The sequence below is a fragment of the Carassius carassius genome, chromosome 12 (genome assembly GCF_963082965.1).
Source record: "Carassius carassius chromosome 12, fCarCar2.1, whole genome shotgun sequence".
Taxonomy (NCBI): domain Eukaryota; kingdom Metazoa; phylum Chordata; class Actinopteri; order Cypriniformes; family Cyprinidae; genus Carassius; species Carassius carassius.
In genome coordinates, this window is record NC_081766.1 from 1,920,939 (window position 1) to 1,939,606 (window position 18,668).

Here is an 18,668-nt window from a genome sequence, read left to right on the forward strand (position 1 = left end):
GGACAGAAACGAACAGAGAAAAATATCAACATGCCATAACTACACTGTTTTTAACCTATTTTATTTTTTTAATCTTCTTAATTTATTTTATCGATGTCTGAAGAATGCGTTGAAGTGTGGACCCAAGCTTGAGAGTATATCAAGAAGCATTGGATTGTGATTATTTTTATTTTGGTGTTCTTAATTGGAACTCTGGGGACAGTTTCAGAAGCACCAAACTTTAGCTCCATCGTTTATTCAAAAGAACAACTATTAGCATTTCAACATACAGCGATGTCATCTGTACTTAGAATGGAGATTCCTATGGACCTAAAGAGGAGGAGAAGAGGATGTAGAGCTGGAGTAAAGCACTGAATGAAGGAAAGGAGACATAAACCATTTTTACCTGTGATTATCATGGGAAATGTCCAGGCGCTTGGGAACAAAATGGAAGAGCTTACGGCACTAACAAAGATGCAACGGGAGTATCGTGAGTGCAGTTTTATGTGTTTTACAGAGACTTGGTTGAATGAGAGAACGCCGGATTCTGTTGCAAAACTGGATTGTTTTCATCTTGTGCGAGCGGACAGGTGTGCTTTGGAGACGGGTAAGAGGAAGGGAGGAGGGCTGGCGCTGTTTGTTTATGAACGCTAGTGCAATCCGAGTCATATCACGGTCAAAGAAAAACTGTGCAATAAGGATATTGAACTACTTGTGGTGGGTCTGAGGCCGTATTACTTGCCAAGAGAATTCTCTTACGTGATAGCAATAATGGTGTATATCCCTCCTTCGGCCAATGTAACGAATGCTTGTGAACATATTAATACTGTTATAGCCAGGATGCAGCTAAAATATCCTCAATCATTGCTTACTATCTCTGGTGATTTTAACAAAGCATCTCTACAAAATATTCTCCCCACGTTTACCCAGTACGTGGACTGTGATACGAGAGACAATAAAATATTGGACTTGTTTTATGCAAATGTGAAAGAAGCCTATAAATCCTCACCGCTTCCTCCATTGGGACGATCGGATCATAACCTTGTTAACATTAGGTCTGTTTATGTGCCGGTTGTGAGGAAGCAACCACCAGCGATAAGAACAGTTCAGAAATGGTCTGATTCATCTTATGAAGTTTTGAAACAACTGATTGGGAGGTTCTGTGCAAATCACATGAGGAGGATATTGATAGTCTAACTGAATGTATTACAGACTATATCAACTTCTGTGTTGAAAACACAGTACCTACTAAAAAGATTAAATGTTATTTCTTGGGTAACCTCTGAGTTAAAAGTATTATTAAACAAGAAAAAGAGGGCCTTTCTAGTGGGTGATAAGGATGAGCAAAAGAGAGTACAGAGGTTATTGAAAGTTAAGGTTAGAGAGGGGAAAGAGAGTTATAAGTTAAAAATGGAACAGAAACTACAACAAAAGAATGTGAGAGGGGTTTGGAAAGATCTAAATATGATGTCTGGACATGAAAATAAAGTAAGAAGGTATATTGTCCCAGGTGGTCAGAAATTGGGTAGATGGATTAAATTTATTTTTTAATAGATTTGATGCTGGGTCTAATGATGATCTTGAACATCTCCCGCAAAGTAGTTTACCACAGAGCTCTCCAATCTTTCTATCCCAAGCTATTAGCTCATCAATTTCTCCCATTTCTCCAATTTGTGAGTGTATTCCTGGCTTTTCTATGTCAGTTGAACAAGTAAGAAATGGGTTAAGGAGAATTAAGATAAATAAATCTCAAGGTCCGGATGGCATTAATCCGAAAGTCCTTAAAGTCTGTGCTGATCAGATTTGTAGGGTGGTATATTATATTTTTAATTTGAGTCTGCGCTTGGAGAAATTACTTGTTTTATGGAAGACATCATGCATAGTACCAGTACCCAAGTTAATAAATCCCAAGGAGTTCTCACATTATAGACCAATAGCTTTAACGTCACAGTTAATGAAGGTGTTTGAGAGATTAGTACTAGATTACTTAAAGTCAGTATTGTGTGGTGCTGTGGATAAACTTCAGTTTGCTTATAAAACTGGTGTTGGGGTTGACGATGCACTTATATACCTCTTGCATAAATCGTTTAATACTATTCAGCCCTCATTATTGCAAGATGGAAAATGCTGGAGTACATCATGGTATGGTAAATTGGATAATTGACTATCTTTCAAATAGACCACAGTATGTGAGGATGCAGGACTGTGTCTCTCAAGTAGTGAGGTGCAGCACTGGAGTCCCTCAAGGAACGGTTTTAGCTCCATTTTTGTTCACATTTTATATGTCAGATTTTCAGTACAATTCTAAATCATGTCACCTTCAGAAATTTTCTGACGACTCGGCAATTGTTGGCTGTATAACGGACCATGATGACAGTGAATATAGGGAACTACTAAAGAGACGTACAAGTATTTGAGTGTATATTTGAATAATAAGCTCAATTGGTCTGACAACACGATGCAGGTTTATAAGAAAGGTCAAAGTCGTATTCATTTGTTAAGGCGACTGAGGTCCTTTGGTGTTAGTCATGTACTACTTAAGACCTTCTATGATTCTGTGGTCTCATCTGTGATATTGTACTCTGCCACAAATTGGGGAGGGGGACTGCTAGAAAAGGAGAAGAATAATTTAAATAAACTAATAAAGAGGGCAGGTTCTGTCGTAGGGAGTGTGTTACCCACCTTTGAGGTGATAATGCAGGATAGAATGATTGGGAAACTCTATTCGATGATGAATCATGATTGTCATACTCTAAATTAAATAGTTTGTGACTTTATGAGTACCCACAGCTCAAGATTGATCCATCCACGCTGTTACAGGGAGCGTTATAGGAAGTCTTTTTTCCCAATGGCAATTAGGTTGTATAATCAGTGTTATTTAAGATGACATACTTGTTAGGATTTATGTTTTTGTATATAATTACAATGCTTTGCAACTTGATACTGGAGAACAAGTTTTTATGTTGTTTGTGAATGTTTTAATTTTTTTATTGTATGGTTGTGCTGCTGTGACATCTAAATTTCCCTTTGGGGATTAATAAAGTTAAAGTCAAGTCAAGTCATATCTTATTATTTTACCCAAAAGATGGTTTCCATAGGAACATAATTCTGTGAAAATAACACAGTAACACTCAAGAAATCATAATGGCAGATCAAAAATAGCCACATATGCAGATCTAATTCTGAGTACGTGAAGAGAGTCTGACAAAAGCCTCTGACTCGTTCTCATTCAGACCTCAAGGTGAAACAAATGGCCACAGCCACGTTTGCCGTAACCATACATAAATTATACATGCTCTCTTGTGTTGGGACATGCTTTTATTTTAGCTAGAAAGGAAATATGACAGGAAAAAGCAGATATTTGGATTAGAGTTTGATTATAGTTCAGTCATGCAGAAGATGCAAAGCTACAAGACGCAAGAAAAGCCTTCAGGGAAACCTTTTAGACTTAGACACAAAATGCACACGCCGTTGCTTTCCAAACACAAATAGACACACAGCTTTACACAAAGTTCACTTTAGTTTCCATTAAGTCAGAGAAAATACACCTTTTGATATTTTAGGATTAGAAAACTCATCATTCAAAATTCGCATGTGGTTTATATGAACTTTAGCAGACAGAGAGAGCGGATGGTGATGCTTCAAAAAGAATAAAACAATGACGTTTGATGACAATATGATAGTGAGCTTAAATTTGAGTTTGTGACTTCTGATGACTCTAAAACTGTAATGCTGTCTTCACACCCTTGACATGCAACTATACTTTTGTAGTACAGATAAAGAACATTATGAACAATTATAAAAAAAAAAATTAACATGAGAAAGAAAACAAAATGAGGGTGAATTATGACACAGGGTTATTATAGTAACCTAAAACTAGAAAAACATACATTCTCCAAACCAATGTTCGCAAAATGTTATATTTAGTTGAAGAAATAAATATAATATTTAGTTTATTATATTTAACTAGAACAAATTCTAAAACCATTTCTTTTAAAGTGTTACTTATAAAATAAAAATAAAAATTATAATAACTAGAACTAGTTAACCAAATCTAAAAGAAAAATGTATTTTCTCCAAAACAACATCAGTAAAATGTTATATTTAATAATAAAAAAAGTTTAATATTTAGTTTATTATAGTTTACTAAACCTAATTATAAAACCCATAACTACTTATAAAGCAATAAATTAAATGTTAACTGAAATAAAATATCCAAAATGTTATTTTATTTTATTTTATGTAGTTTCACTTGATGTGCTAAAATAACTGAAATTAAAATGAATAAAAACTATATATTTAAAAAAAAAAATTATTAAGAAAGTAATTACATTAAAAAATAATAATAATATTAACAAAAAAAACTATTTAAAATAATATCTCGAAGCTAAATTAATATTAAAATTAAAAAATCATTAACTTTTGGGTGGACTGTTTGTTTAAGATGTTATTTTTAGTCTTTTTATAAGATATTTTTTTTCAGGTTTTGCCATTCTTTTGGGTATATTTTTGGAAATTTTACCAACACAATATTACTGTAAGCTGCCCAACACACACACACACACACACACACCAACCCACACACACACACACCTGTCAGGTCCGATATGTGTTTCTACAAGCACCCTTGAGTTCCCTACAGGGCTCTTAAAGCAATGTGCACAGGATTCCCATCAGAATTCCACCTCGGAAACCATTTAAAATGATCGTAATTGGATCAAATGAGATCCTGCTGCCTGGAGGATTTTTTTCATCTTCGATTCCTATCGGATGTTTTACCTTTATCAGATCTGTTGTACTGTATAGGAAATATGTCCTGCTACTCGAAAGTTGAAATTAATCACGTGGAGTTGACAGAACTGCTTTCAAAATGCATTCTGATATCCTACAACAGATTTTATGATAGCTTTCGTTTTGGTTTAGAGTGTAAGTTTTGTAAAAAAAAAAAAAAAAAAAAGATTAAATTCCAATAGGAGACATGTGCACGTTTTGACTGGGGTTGGCAGTTATTCTGATTGATTTTTCGCAACATCTTATACTGAGCTTTTTCAAGTTTAGACAATGATCGTGACAAGGTCCGGGAATGGGAATAAATGCTGACGCGGATTCATCTCTGTGGCTCTGTATCACAGTTTATGGTCTCCAAACCAGCGTTAGCAAAAAGGATTCTGCTCCTTTCTGAGGAGAACTGATACCTGGATGCAGGTCTCAGAGTGAAATCTCATTTCTCAGACCTGATGCTGTCGTTTCATAACTCAGGAGATGTCGAGTTTCTTAATTTGTCTACAGATGTTTCTCCTTTTTAAAAAAAATAATAATGTGGAGAGCAAGTCAGATCATTTGGACGAGTTACACACTGATGTTTAATACTTATTATGGCTTTTTACAGATCACTAACCTTAAATATGAACAAAAGTAATAATGATTCTTGACATAGGAAACACCACTTATAATTTACACTTAAATTGTATTATAAAGCAATAAGCCCCATGTAGCTGTGATTTACAGTGAATTTATAACAGCTAGTTGGCGTTATTAGGCACGACGCGAAGCAGCTTAGCTGTTATAAATTCACTGTAATCCACAACTTCACAGGGATTATGGGTTTTATTTAAACGGTTATTCCATATTTTTATTTATTTTTTTATTTTAGTATATCAGGTTGAAATTAAGAAATAAAAAAATTATTGTAATAATCAAAACTCCATAATCATCGGGAAGAAGGAGGCGGGAACCGGCGGACAATCAAAATGAAACTTTAATAATCAAAATAAACACAAAACAGCGCATCAGCCCCTCACGGACGACTGACGCGCACAAATAAAAATCAAAACACAAACTAAAGCCCAGGCCTGGTCCTCTCTCGTCCTTCACTGTCATCGCTCCAGTTTTATATCCTTCCATCTCCTCCGTGGGACTCGAGACCGGTGGCTCGAACAGGTGTCGTTCATCTCCAATCACTCCACCGGCCTCGCTTTGTTCCCACGTCTCTCGGCCCCGCACCACTCGTCACATACCCTCGAGATTGCGCTCTACCCCCGCCCCCCCCCCCTCCGGGGGGACCGCTCACGGTGAGTCTCCTCCGCGGTGCCTGGCGGTGGCACTGGATGGCCCTCGGTGGACGGCACGACACTCCTCTGCCGCCCGGAGCACAGCGACGGCTCCTCCGATTTAAGCATATTTTATTTCATTTTAATTAGCATTAATTTTACATCAATCCATTTGGTTGTGTGCATCTGAGCATAGTTTGAGACATTTCTTGAGATCTCTCTTAAACCTATAGAGGAGACACATGTGAAATCACTGGGCTTTTTCTCTCAGGAGAAACATCTGAGAAGCAGGAGACGTCGAACATAGTCTCTGTTTTCTCTCAGTTACTGCCTGTGGGAATGACCATTATAAAGGAGGTGTCATTTGCCGTTCATGTTTTCAGTGGGAACTTCAGAGGAAGAACTAAAACCGAAAGTGTTTACTTCAAAATAAACGAGGATAATTTAGCAATATGTGAGCACTCTATAAACAGTGTGCAGTGTGTTTTTCATTAAACGTGTCACAAGATGTGAATCATGACAAACAGTGCCAGTATCTCAGCTGACTAACATAAACAAACAGGACGGCGAAAGCACATTCAGTCTTCTGTCTCACATGGGCTTGTGGGAATCGAGTTATGCTGAAAATCCCCTTTTCTGGGGCCGAGCGTCTCTCTCTCTCTCTCTCTCTCTGTTTCTGGCTCATGTTAGATCCTGTCTGCTTCATCAACGTCTGAAACCCCACCTCCTCCTGTCTCTCTCTCCACTTCGTCTCAGGCGGCGTGGAATCCTGGCTGTGTTTAATTGCTGAGTGGTAAGATCTGAGGGAAAGATCAGGAGCCGCTGCGTCTGTCAACGCTTTACGAGCCCCAACCTCGGGAGAGAGAGACAGGGAATGTGTAGGAAGGAGTTTGGGAATGGGAATTCTTACGCAGTGGGGAGGTGAAGAAAGAGGTGAAACGCTGAAGTAAGAATTCAGTGTTGGAGGAAGAAAAAGAGGGAGGGAAGAAAAGAGGCCCACCGTTGGAGAAATCGCAACAAGAGGGAAAAGTGGGAAAACAAGAGTAAGTTAGAAAAAGGAGGAAGGACGGAAGGAAGGAAGGAAGGAAGGAAGGAAGGGGGAGGTGAGCGAAAAGTTAGAGAGGGAGAGAGAGAGAGAGAGAGTAAAACGCAGTGAACGAGAGGAGACGCAGATGAGAAAAACAGATGCTGTGGATGGCCTGGGTGGAGAGAGAACCAGTTGTTTTCTAAGTCGCCTTTCAGACTGGAATGCACTCTGAGAATTTGAGATTCCCAACGCCTTACTGCCAACTTTGCTTGCGACGCATGCCGGGCCCTGCCGACGGATCATGGCTGCGTATGGAGTCCAGCGTAGCCCCGTTCCCGAAGGAGTTGGGGATGGAGCAAGCGGAGAGGACTGGACCATCCCCGGCATGGCAGGTTTACGCCGAGGAGATCCGGAATCCGTGCTACAGGTGGGACTCTCCATGCATTCAGCGGGAGTGTGGATGCATCCAGCGGTGGTATCACCCAGAGCTGTTGCATCCCTTCAACGGTGACCATGTTATTAAGGTCAGACATCACCGGTGTCACTCATCCTACATCCAGGAGTGGGATAACATTCATCAGTCTGAATACAACGGATATTGCGAGAGGAGACGGAGAGTGTCGTTCCGGCATCACAAGGAACGATCCGAGACTGGTGGACAATCACACCGTAATGGGCCGAACTCTGGACAGGTGGCTTTTTTCCCAACCGAGGTGCCCTCTAGCAAGTTGGGATGCTCCAGGGCACTCGGGAACGGGCTGCAGGTGAACGGACCACAGCGGGAATTAAGGACGTCTCGGGGGAATGCAGGTCTCGAGAAACATGGCAAGCAAAGGACGAGCCAGGGAGCAGTACGGGAACAGATCAAACAAGTGGTCACGGAGCTCGAGGAAGTGCTGGGTGGTCTCAAACAGGTCCAGTTGGAGATGAAAGAGGTGAGGATAGAATAATAAATAGAGAGAGTTATGTTGATTGTGTAATGAAAGATCAAAAATTAGGTCTTGAAAGTTTTAAAGGTAGGCTAGTCTGTTATAATTATGTCCTTATTTATGAATGCATTAGGAAAAGCACAGACATTTGACAGTTTTTTCTTAAAGGGATAGTTCACCCAAGAATTCTTCATCTTTTGCACATGAATGCATGAAGGGATCATCTAGCCAGAAAATTTAATTGTGTCACAATTTACTCACGAATGCAGAAAGAAAATTCAGAAATGTTATTATTTTGCTTAAAGGGATAGTTTAACTAAAAATGAAAAAATGGCCACCATTTAGTCATGAACGTATGAGGAAAGCACATACATTTTATTTTGGGAATAAAAAGGAATAGTTCACAAAAAAAATTTTAATTCAGTAATTTACTTATGAATGCATGAAAAATACTTAGAAATTTGATTACTTTTCTTAAAAGCATAGTTCACCCAACACTGAAACTTGTCATCATTTATAAATGAATGCATGGAGAAGAATAACGCTATTTAAAGTTTTTAAATGAATATTTCATTCAATAAATAAAAAGTATAAAAGAAGACATGAAGTAAGTTGGTGTCTAAACAACACTGGACCCCACTAACTTACATAATATATGAACAAAAATTAGACATTTCACAGAATATCTTGTGTTTCACAGAAGTCACACTGGTTTGGAATGACAAATGGCCAAATGAAATGCTGTGAGTGACAGGCTAGACAGTTTTCTTCATGCATTCATGTATAGTAAACATTCATATAATGAGATTTGTAACTGATTTTGGGTTCAACATATTTGAGATGGAATTTTAATAAGCACGGAGACTGGATAAGATCAAAACCTCATCCTACTTAGCCAGTGGAAATATAATATTTGTGTTCTTAGCAAACATCTTGCGATGTATCTATTTCGAAAACATTGTCTGAAAGCCTTCAAAACCCAAAATACACATCTGCCAGAAATGCACTGACAATTATATTCAGAGCTGGAAATATTCCATTGGAAGCTTTATTGTGAAGAGGAATATTGTATTTTCTGGAAGGGAAGGGGCCGGTCCTTAAATCCATCACAAAGGCTTGTTAATAGAGAACTGAATCTTAAAATCAATACCTAAAGATAGCTCAATATGTGCAGACTGACATTAGCAATAATGGACTGTGCAGGACGTAAGACATTAATTGAATTATTTAGATACGTTTCAATGGATGCATCAAGACTCCCATTAGACGTAAATGACTGCAGCAGGAAATAAAGGCAGTAGATTAATGCATCACAGTGAAGGAAGTCAAGAAAAAGTTATTTGTTTGCTATATTTAAGCATAATGTTGATTCACTACTGGTCAGTCATTAGCAGTTTGACTTCTTAAGGTGATTTTTGACATGTCAACTTCTGACTCAGTCAATGGTGTGAGTTTAGGGGCGGGACTATTATTAATTATTATCAGACAGCTTTGGATATATTCATGCTGGTTTTTTCATACAATTCTTTTAAATCATACTCATTACTTGCTGAAAATCTTCCTTAATGTTTAAATAACAAAATAACAGGGTTTCTTAAGGTTTTAAATATTATAATAATACAGTGCACCGAAAACGAAAATGATTTCATGGCTGGAAGCATGAAAACATACCTTAGTTTAGTTTCAGTTTTTCCAGTTATGTTAGTTTTTATTTTAGTTTACAAAAATGCTTCATTTAGTTTCAGTTAACTCAATGTGATTGCAAAAATCATTGGTGACAAATATGGTGTGACACATCTGAATGCATCACGTTTGAATATGGGAATGGTAATGTGAATGCAGAGGCAGAAAGAAAGAGTTATGTTTATAAAAATTAGTGCATGACTTTTTGGAGTTGACAACTTCTGGTATGCAAAAAAGTGTTTTAAAGCATCTCCTTTAATGTTCTGCAAAATAAATAGATGAAAGTTTAGAATGACATGAAGATGTGTAAATAATAACAGAATTTGTCTTTTTTTTTCTGTCTGTGAAGGTTGTCCAAAAGATCGACATTCTAACGTCCAACATTGACCTTGGTGAAGACGAACCAAGTCTATCCAATGGACTCTCCCAAGATAACACCAAAAGCAGTCGAACTGGTGTTGTTGCATTGATTCACAATTCAAACGGCGAGGAGGACATGTCAACTTCCAATTCCTCTCTTGAACACAGCCCTGTCACTTTGGATTTAGTTCACATTAACAGTCCATCCCCAATGAGAAACTGCATAAGCCCGTCCCCTCCTGAGCAACGATCCGTTACTGTTGTGGATAAAGGCAAACGAGTTGTGAAACAGAGCTCAGAGACTCAAAGGACTCAAAGGATGGCAAATGGAAACTGCCTACTGCATCAAACAGCAAGGAAAGGCCTATTGGAGAACCACAGACCCACTGTAGCTCCAGAAGTGTGCACTAACTCAAATAAAACCCACAGGCCTCCACCTTACCCTCAGAACGGACAGGTGAAGATGAGAACCCCTCCCTATTCTGGAAAACATAAGATGCTCTCCTCCACCATAGTGTAAGAACACAAAACTCGCTATCACAGAAACCCAATCATCAGCAAAGAAGAAAACACATGCAAACACATCACGCATATACTCACAGATACATTGAACACATGCTTAACCGATTACCAAGTAACTCGTCCAAATGTATCTTGGTGACAAAACTTGGGGTAAGTGGACACTACACATTTCTTAGATAAATGGTCAGCATGTGCTCGCTGTGTTTATGTTCATGCATGTGTGCATCTGCACTTCTAATCTCAAATTATCAGGTATTTATACTCTACTGTTCAAAAGTTTGGGGGAATACTTTTAATGCTTTTGAAAGAAGTCTCTTGTGCTCACCAAGGCTGCATATACTTAATTACAAGAACAGTAAAAACAGCAAAATTTAGAAATATTATTACAATTTAAAATAACAGCTTTCTATTTGAATAAATTGTAAAATGTAATTTATTTGTGATGCAAAGCTGAATTTTCAGCATCATTACTCCAGTCTTAATTCAGTGTAACATGATCCTTCAGAAATTATTCTAATATGCTTATTTGCTGATCGAGAAACATTTCTGATTATTATCAATGTTGGAAACAATAGTGCTCCATCCCCAGAGGATTTCTATATTTTTTGACATTAGGAATACCTTTACTGTCACTATTGATCAATTCAATGAATCAACGCTGAATAAAAGTATTAATTTCTTTACAAATAATTGTACTGACCCCAAATTTTTCAACAGAAGTGCTTAGCGTCGAGGTCCTGATCATCCTCGGGGGTTATTCTGCAATAACAACCGGCTGGATGTACATTATCCCCTACTAATTTTATATGTTGTCAATAATTATCTAATTCATTTCGAATTCCTATCCTTTATTATTCCTAAAAGAGCAACTTCCAATGGGTGTATTTCCCCAAAGTGCTGAAACATGTGCCACATCCATGTGCCTTTCAGGAAAAAAACTCACTCTCTAGTACAACAGACATTATAACCATGTTTTTTCTTAGATATTATTTCCCAGAAAAGAAAAGCATGGTGGGGTCTGTCGGCATTGAAACATTTCCTTAGAAATAGAGACTGGGCCATTTGTGATGAAGACAGTCTACACAATGACTCAGTGTTAACAAGGCTAACTATGCGTCATGAAAGATGTCTTCCATCTGTTCCACAGGCTAACAGAGTGTCAGTACACTGAACTTGTTTCCTCAGATTACGGCGAGCTTTGTTGTTCGCCCTGCAGGCAGAGGAATGGTGTTGAACGCTGTGCAATTCAAAAACTGATCTCACATGGCATTATCTCAGATCTGAGGCCGTACATGACTTTGGGACAACTGTACAGCTCTGTGTTGCTTAATCACACAGGAATTTAGGATACAATCAGGAAAGTTTGATAAACATTCTATAAATGAAACTTCTATCCATGGTTGATTATATCGGGTCTTCTTTGGTTGTTGTTGAGGCACGTTAAAAGTTTACACATGCATCTTCAAGGCAGGGTTTTCTTGGAAAATCATCTTACTGTAGACTAAATGCAGATAATATTATGATGTCCATCAATTCATTATCTAGATTTAAAGATGTCCTTAAGAAAACTTGAGAAATGCTTGCCTGTGCAAAACCAGCGAATGCCAGGGCATTGTTTTGTGGTTGCTAGGGTGTTTTCCTGTGTGGATGGTTACAGGTTTAAATCCGCCCACCTACAAGTCTCTGAGATATTATCATCATCATCCCTAAATATGCAACTTAGGCTCACTAGAAAAAGATACCTATCCAATTCACTGTAGTTTCCAGCTGATATTGAAAAATAGTGGCAATAAAACACTAACAACATTTAAGCATTTTTGCATAAATTATCCATTACAGGGACAGATTTTTAATTAATAAAGACTTATTTTTGTTAATTTCTTGCATAATATAATGTTATGAGCTCAAAACACTTTTGACATGGTGCATGGTTTGTAAACAAATAAGTTTTAATGTTTGCATCAAAAAAATCTGCTTTATATGTATATCTTTTTTTTCATAGCTCACCAGGTACAATATTGCACTTTGGATGTGAAGTGCTCAGGTACGAGTCACAAGAAACAGCTCAAAGACTTGTAAAGACAAGCTAAAATGCAAGCAAATGCACTTTTAATCACACGTTTGCTTTTGTTAAATCTATTGGTTAGGGTTTAGTATAAGGTTTGGTTTAGGTTGTATGTTATTTTTAAATATGATACAACATTGACCTAGCATCCCTCGCCGGAAACTTCATTTACATACAACAAACAATACAATAAACAATTGCCAGATTGTTCATGTGTTTTGGAGAAAACTGAATGCACATTTGGTGCCACTCACTAGACATTTCACTTTGAATGTGTCACGAAATAAGCAAGAACTTTCATAATAGATCCATTTTGCAGGCATGCTTTTCCAGTAAGCTTAGGTTGGAAATATGCATTGCTCACATCGGTCCTTCAGTGTAAGTCTAAGTAATTTTTTCACCATGTTATCAGGTGAAAATCCTATTTCTAATCAATGATGCAACAGCACACAACAAGAAGACAAGCTTTTGATGTCTGGAGCATGCTCACATTGAGCTTTAATACTAGTAAGCCATTTAGCTGGGAGAGCTTAAATTTGACACTATTCCCTGACGTATTCAGCATTCCTCTGGGGTTAAAGTTAAAATGGCAGATGTGATCTTTGTGTGCGCGGCTGAGAACAAAAGGGAACTGATTTCTGCCTGTCGGGATGTAAAAGCAGTAGTTACGGTTTGGCAGTAGAGGGTCATTGTCCTCTAGTGGAGGGTATGCATCGCTGCACCGTTGTTGTTTTTTTATAGTTTTCAGGTCGGCCCTTCCGTCTGGTTTTCATTAGAAACCACTTGGCTTAAGGCCTCACCAAATGAGGCAAGCTCGTACAATATTTGTGACGGTCAAATAAACAGGCATTTTCAGACATCGTTTACAATGATGGCCACCCACTAGCTGGGAGGGCAACAACAGCTGGGCTCAACACAAACTAGGAAGTAGGGACATAATAGACAGGGTCACCCAAACACAGTGGATGCTTTCATAGACATGTGTTTACAGAGAACGCCCACCGTTTGGTGCCCGTCATGTCATTCCAGACCTGACTGGCTTTCTTTATTCTGTGGAACAAGATGATTTACGATGATTTTGAAGAACATTTGGGTCCAAATAACATTGGACCTCATTTACTTTCAGTTCATTGACAAAAAAAACCTTAGAATTAAAAAAATCTTTTTATGGCAGGAAAATTACAGAATTTTCATTTTTGGGTAAATTATCCCATTAAGTCTCCTGTTTCTCATACTGTATGTTTCTCTTAAGAAAATCATCAAGTTTTTATTAATTCTCGTCACTTTTATAGCTCTACAGTATATACTGTACTCTTACTTTATGGCAACTATTCACTCAATGCTGTCTATTTTTTTCTAAGGAATTTTACGAGAAATGTGAGACAAAGTTGATACTTAAACCTTCCTGAAAGCTCTATTAAGTCACTTTAGGGATTTGAAAACACCTTTAAGACTGCACTGAACACAAGTATGATGACCTATTGTGTATTAATCAAATACATTTAATTTTTCTAACTGGACCGGATACATTAAATTTCAATAATAGTTACATCAGCTTTAATATACTGTTCAAGCAAAAGCTATTTTAAGAACAAACATAAAATATAAATGTGAAGAAGACAGTTTTACTTTTGGTTAGGTGGATAATTACATCTGTCTGTGAGCAATAAGACTTTGGCTTGAACTTTCTGGGGTGGCAGACAATTTGGACAAATGAGGGATGGAGCAATCATACAGTATGACCGCATTAAGTCTGCTCCATTGCAGCTTACTCTGGCTACCAATTAAACGCCTCCTTATTCAGGAAGAAAACGTCTGACATGTAAAATGAACAACCACAGTTTTTTTTTTGTTTGTTTGTTTGTTTTATGTACTGTTTAGGGGCGGGATTATAAGAAAATGGCTGCACCATATTAGTCCAGAGTACAATATAAATAAATAAATAAATAAACAAACAAACAATGGTACTGCAGTCAGGTTGAAAGATGTATAAGATTGACATTTTTAATAATTGTTTAAAGATGACTTATTTTCAACCTTGAGCTAGACATTAACTAAAATAATAATAATAATAATAATAAAACAAAAAATAGAATTTTATATTGTTTGACCCAACTCCAATATTTGCCAGAATACAATATTAGAAAAAATACAATCATAGGAGAAACAACCAAGAAATTAACGGATCTTATGAATGTGATTTATCTTTCCTTTGACATGTAATTTACTTTAAAAATCTAGAAGCTGATTTAAGAACCTTACAGAAAAATGCCAAAAACTAGTTCTTGTTTAGAAGGGATTCATGCTGAACCCCATATATTTTCATTTGCTTAAAAATATAACACCTTTAGCAACCACACAGCAACGATCCAGAACACTAGAAACCATAATGGAAAATAAAAGATGTTAAAATATGCTAAAAATGCTAAATCACGATCAGAGGCCTTGTTTACATCTGGCGTTATGATTCGATCACAGATGAGACACATCGCTGTTTCTCAAATAAAACAGAATTTTAATCAAAGAACAAACCTAGTGTTTCGAGTGAAATATGTAGAGTATTTTATGTCTTACCTGTGTAAAGTGAACTTAGTATGCGATTCAGATGATCAGATATCTGTCATGCTGTAGTCTTGAAGGATTTTAAGGCGCTTAATCCAAATGTTTCATTCAGACCGTTATTTTCCGTTAACGGTGCACAAGTTAGCGTGAAATTTCAAATCCCTTAGCGCTTTGGTTGATTGACAGGTGAGTAGGCGGTGCTTCGCGAAACATCTACTGCTGTGATAAATGTGATTTTAGTGATTCGAACAGAAAACATCTTAGTCCTAGTTTTAGATTTAGCTCTCTACGCTTGTAATCTGTTGATGGTTTGGTTCGATTTCTGTGAGGAAAATCACAGGGAAACATAGCAACAACATAACAACATTTGAAAAAAATATATACAAATTATGCAGAACTGACGTTATAATCACTGAAACTGCTTAATGAATCTCTCTTTTTTAATAGTAGGATATTTGAATTCCGTGGTTTATCAAGACGTGCGCGCAAAATTCAGCGAATGCGCACACTCAACAATACTCTTTTTCTGCGCTGACTAATTTAGACGCATCTGATTGGCCAATGTATTTTTAAACTCAACAGAAACATGTGTTATTGGTTAAGGGTCATTCCTGGTATACAGTAACATTTTGGCTTCAGAAGTATTAGAAAAAAAGGTTACATGATTTTTATGTATTTTGCATTCTACCAAAATAGAGACATGTTTAACTATTAGGAATGCATATTGGTCAAGCTCGAAGACTCAAAAAATAATAATTATGGGTAAATTGTTAAGAGACTGGCCATGAAAATATTCCACCCTGTTAGGGTCATATAGATAGTTATCACAACATGTTAATAATGTAAATTTCAAACAATAATGAGCTTTTCTTGGATAGTATATGTTCCTTATGCCATCTTATTATTATTTTTATTTAAAAAAAACAATAACAAAACAATTATTGATGAATAGAATATGTCTTAATTATTAAGAACAGGCACTAGGATTGTAAATAATAAACATTTTTTGCTCAAAAACATATATATATATATATATGTTGTTAGTACTCCTCACCTCACAAAATAAGACAAAAGTATGCCAAACATTTAACGATGCCATCAAATTATTATTTAAAATGACGGAGCATAACAGGGTGGAACACCAGTAATAACAGGTTATAACGGTGGACAAGCTTTCCATCATTGTCCTGCATGGTTTCCCATCTGTAATGTGTGGAACTGCACCTATATAATATTGTTTTGTAAAAAATTAAAATAAATAAATAAAGAATCCATATTTTTCCTTTGGGGGAGGGACACAAAAAAAGCTATGTGGTTCCTTATCACAATCAATCATGGTGGCAAAACAATTCTCTGTTCAGATGGCTAGAGAAATAATTACAAATTAGAGAGGACAGACATAATAAAATATTTTTTATTTATATTTGATTAAAAATAAAGATGTAATAAATCATTCGGATTAACAAACAAACACAAAAACCATGACAAGAAGGAACAGTAATGGACAGTGATTCCATTTTTGTTTTTTTTATTATGATGAAAATTATGATGGGAAAAAAAATGGATGCTGCGTTAATTCTATTAAATATTTTAATATTTCCAGGCTCAGCTTAGTGGGTTCCAATTTGTTTTTTGTTTTTTTGTTTTTGTTTTTTTTTACCTTCAAGTTTGGGTTCAGCGCAGTATCATATATATTTATTTATTTGCTATATACACTAAATACTATTTATTCTACTAGAAATTTCCAACCTGTTAGTTGCACATTCCACCCTGTTAGGTTTATAGACCTAACAGAGTGGAAACATGGTGGGAAATTTTGAGCTAAGTTAGCCATAGCTCATTGAGTGATCAACATTTAGTTAGCTAACCTTCTACAGATTAACAGATCTTTTATAACTATGTCAGATATGTTTTTACATTTTTTTGATAGGACAAACATTCTCCATAATATAGCCTAACAGGGTGGAACTTTAAGGGTGGGACAAGCAGGATAACATTTCAAAAACTTAAAAAAAAAGTTAGGAGTGACTAGCTTGAAGCTTACCTCAGTTTGTACAGTTGAATTTCAGTGGGAAAAATAAATTATGTCACTTCTGGAAAATATCAATAAAAAGGTGTGTAAAACACAAAATAGTATTTATAATTTCTATTATCTCTGTTTAAGTGATAAAGAAGACCTAAATATACAATTTAAGCCATATATTATAAATATGTGACTAATTTTAGAGAAAATATGATTAAATAAATAATTTAGACATAAAAGTCACTGTATAGCAGGAATGACCCTTAAAAGGCTTTTTAAAAAAGTAATTTGAGGCAGCATGCGCATATCTAAATGTAATTCCGTGAAACCACACTTTTCACATTTGATTTTAACTACGACAGCCATATTATATTTAGATGAATGATGGAGGGGCAATTTTTTGCCCCTTTATTTTGAATTTGTGGGGCATTTTGTTCATTTTAGTGGCATATTTGCATCAAGCCATCATTAATTTCTGACCCTGTGATTGTAATCAGTACTTTATCATTCTTTTAACTGAACAGTTGTCTAGCTATGTTGTCCAAACCAGAGTGCATACAATCAGTCTTCTCTGTTGCTTCAGCTAATAAAAGTGTTTCAGATCAACAGCCTGATATCTAGACAGCACACTGCTGCATTAGGAAACTCATGTCCAATCAGATCTACTCTCCTTAACACTGAGCCAAGCTGAGCGTATAAATTAGAGTAATAATAAATCACCCTGATAAGCCAGAACAATCTTGGCATTAGAACACTGGAGGCTAAATTATGTTTTTCACATTAATGCGGGCCAGTCAGGTTTGTAAGAGCAAGAGATATGCCAAGGACAAGTCAGAGGTAGAGAAGCACCTAGTGTCATATCGTCATGCTCATCTTCTGTTATTATTGCTGATTAGGTCTTTAAAATGTTTGTCGGTGGCTTTTCTTTTCTCTGTTCTGGGCTCTGCTCCAACGCTTGCTTATAGTATCGATCAACACGCTTTGAAAGGGACATTTGTATAATAAAGATGCCCGTGGCTTGTGACCCTGTCTATGATGGGCGAGACGTGAGAGTGCACTATGTAATGAAGGTCTTTTTATTACACAGGGACTGATGCCACACAACCCGGCTGACTCACACCGGAGGACGGAGGCTGTGGGGCAGTGACTATATTTCCCATGGAAAACTCCAGAAACATCTCAAACCCTTAGCTCTTTCTCTCTCACACCCCTGCTGTAAAAAAAAATTAGTTTGGACCAACTTAAAGTCGCCATGAAATGGCATTCCCAGCTCAAATTTTCTTACTTCATGTAGCTGGAGGGGCTGGGTCAAAAAGCAAGAGGGATTTGTGATGTCAGCTGAAAAGGAAAGTAGTTTTAGAGGCGGAGCAAGTTATTAAAGAAAGATTAAGAAAAAAGCATTTTTTAAATAAGAATAATGTGCATCAAGGAATTTTAAACAAACAGGACCGTGTTTTAAGAAAGTAAA

General features: G+C 36.7%; 1 protein-coding gene across 1 annotated transcript; it reads left to right on the forward strand.

The window, feature by feature from the left end:
* Positions 1–6,959: 6,959 nt before the first annotated feature.
* On the forward strand, positions 6,960–18,668 carry LOC132154436 (uncharacterized). The gene is made up of 3 exons (XM_059562986.1): positions 6,960–7,991; positions 10,018–10,700; positions 18,288–18,668. Exons 1-2 carry the CDS (start codon positions 7,278–7,280, stop codon positions 10,546–10,548), a joined length of 1,245 nt encoding a protein of 414 aa, XP_059418969.1. The 5' UTR covers positions 6,960–7,277; the 3' UTR covers positions 10,549–10,700; positions 18,288–18,668.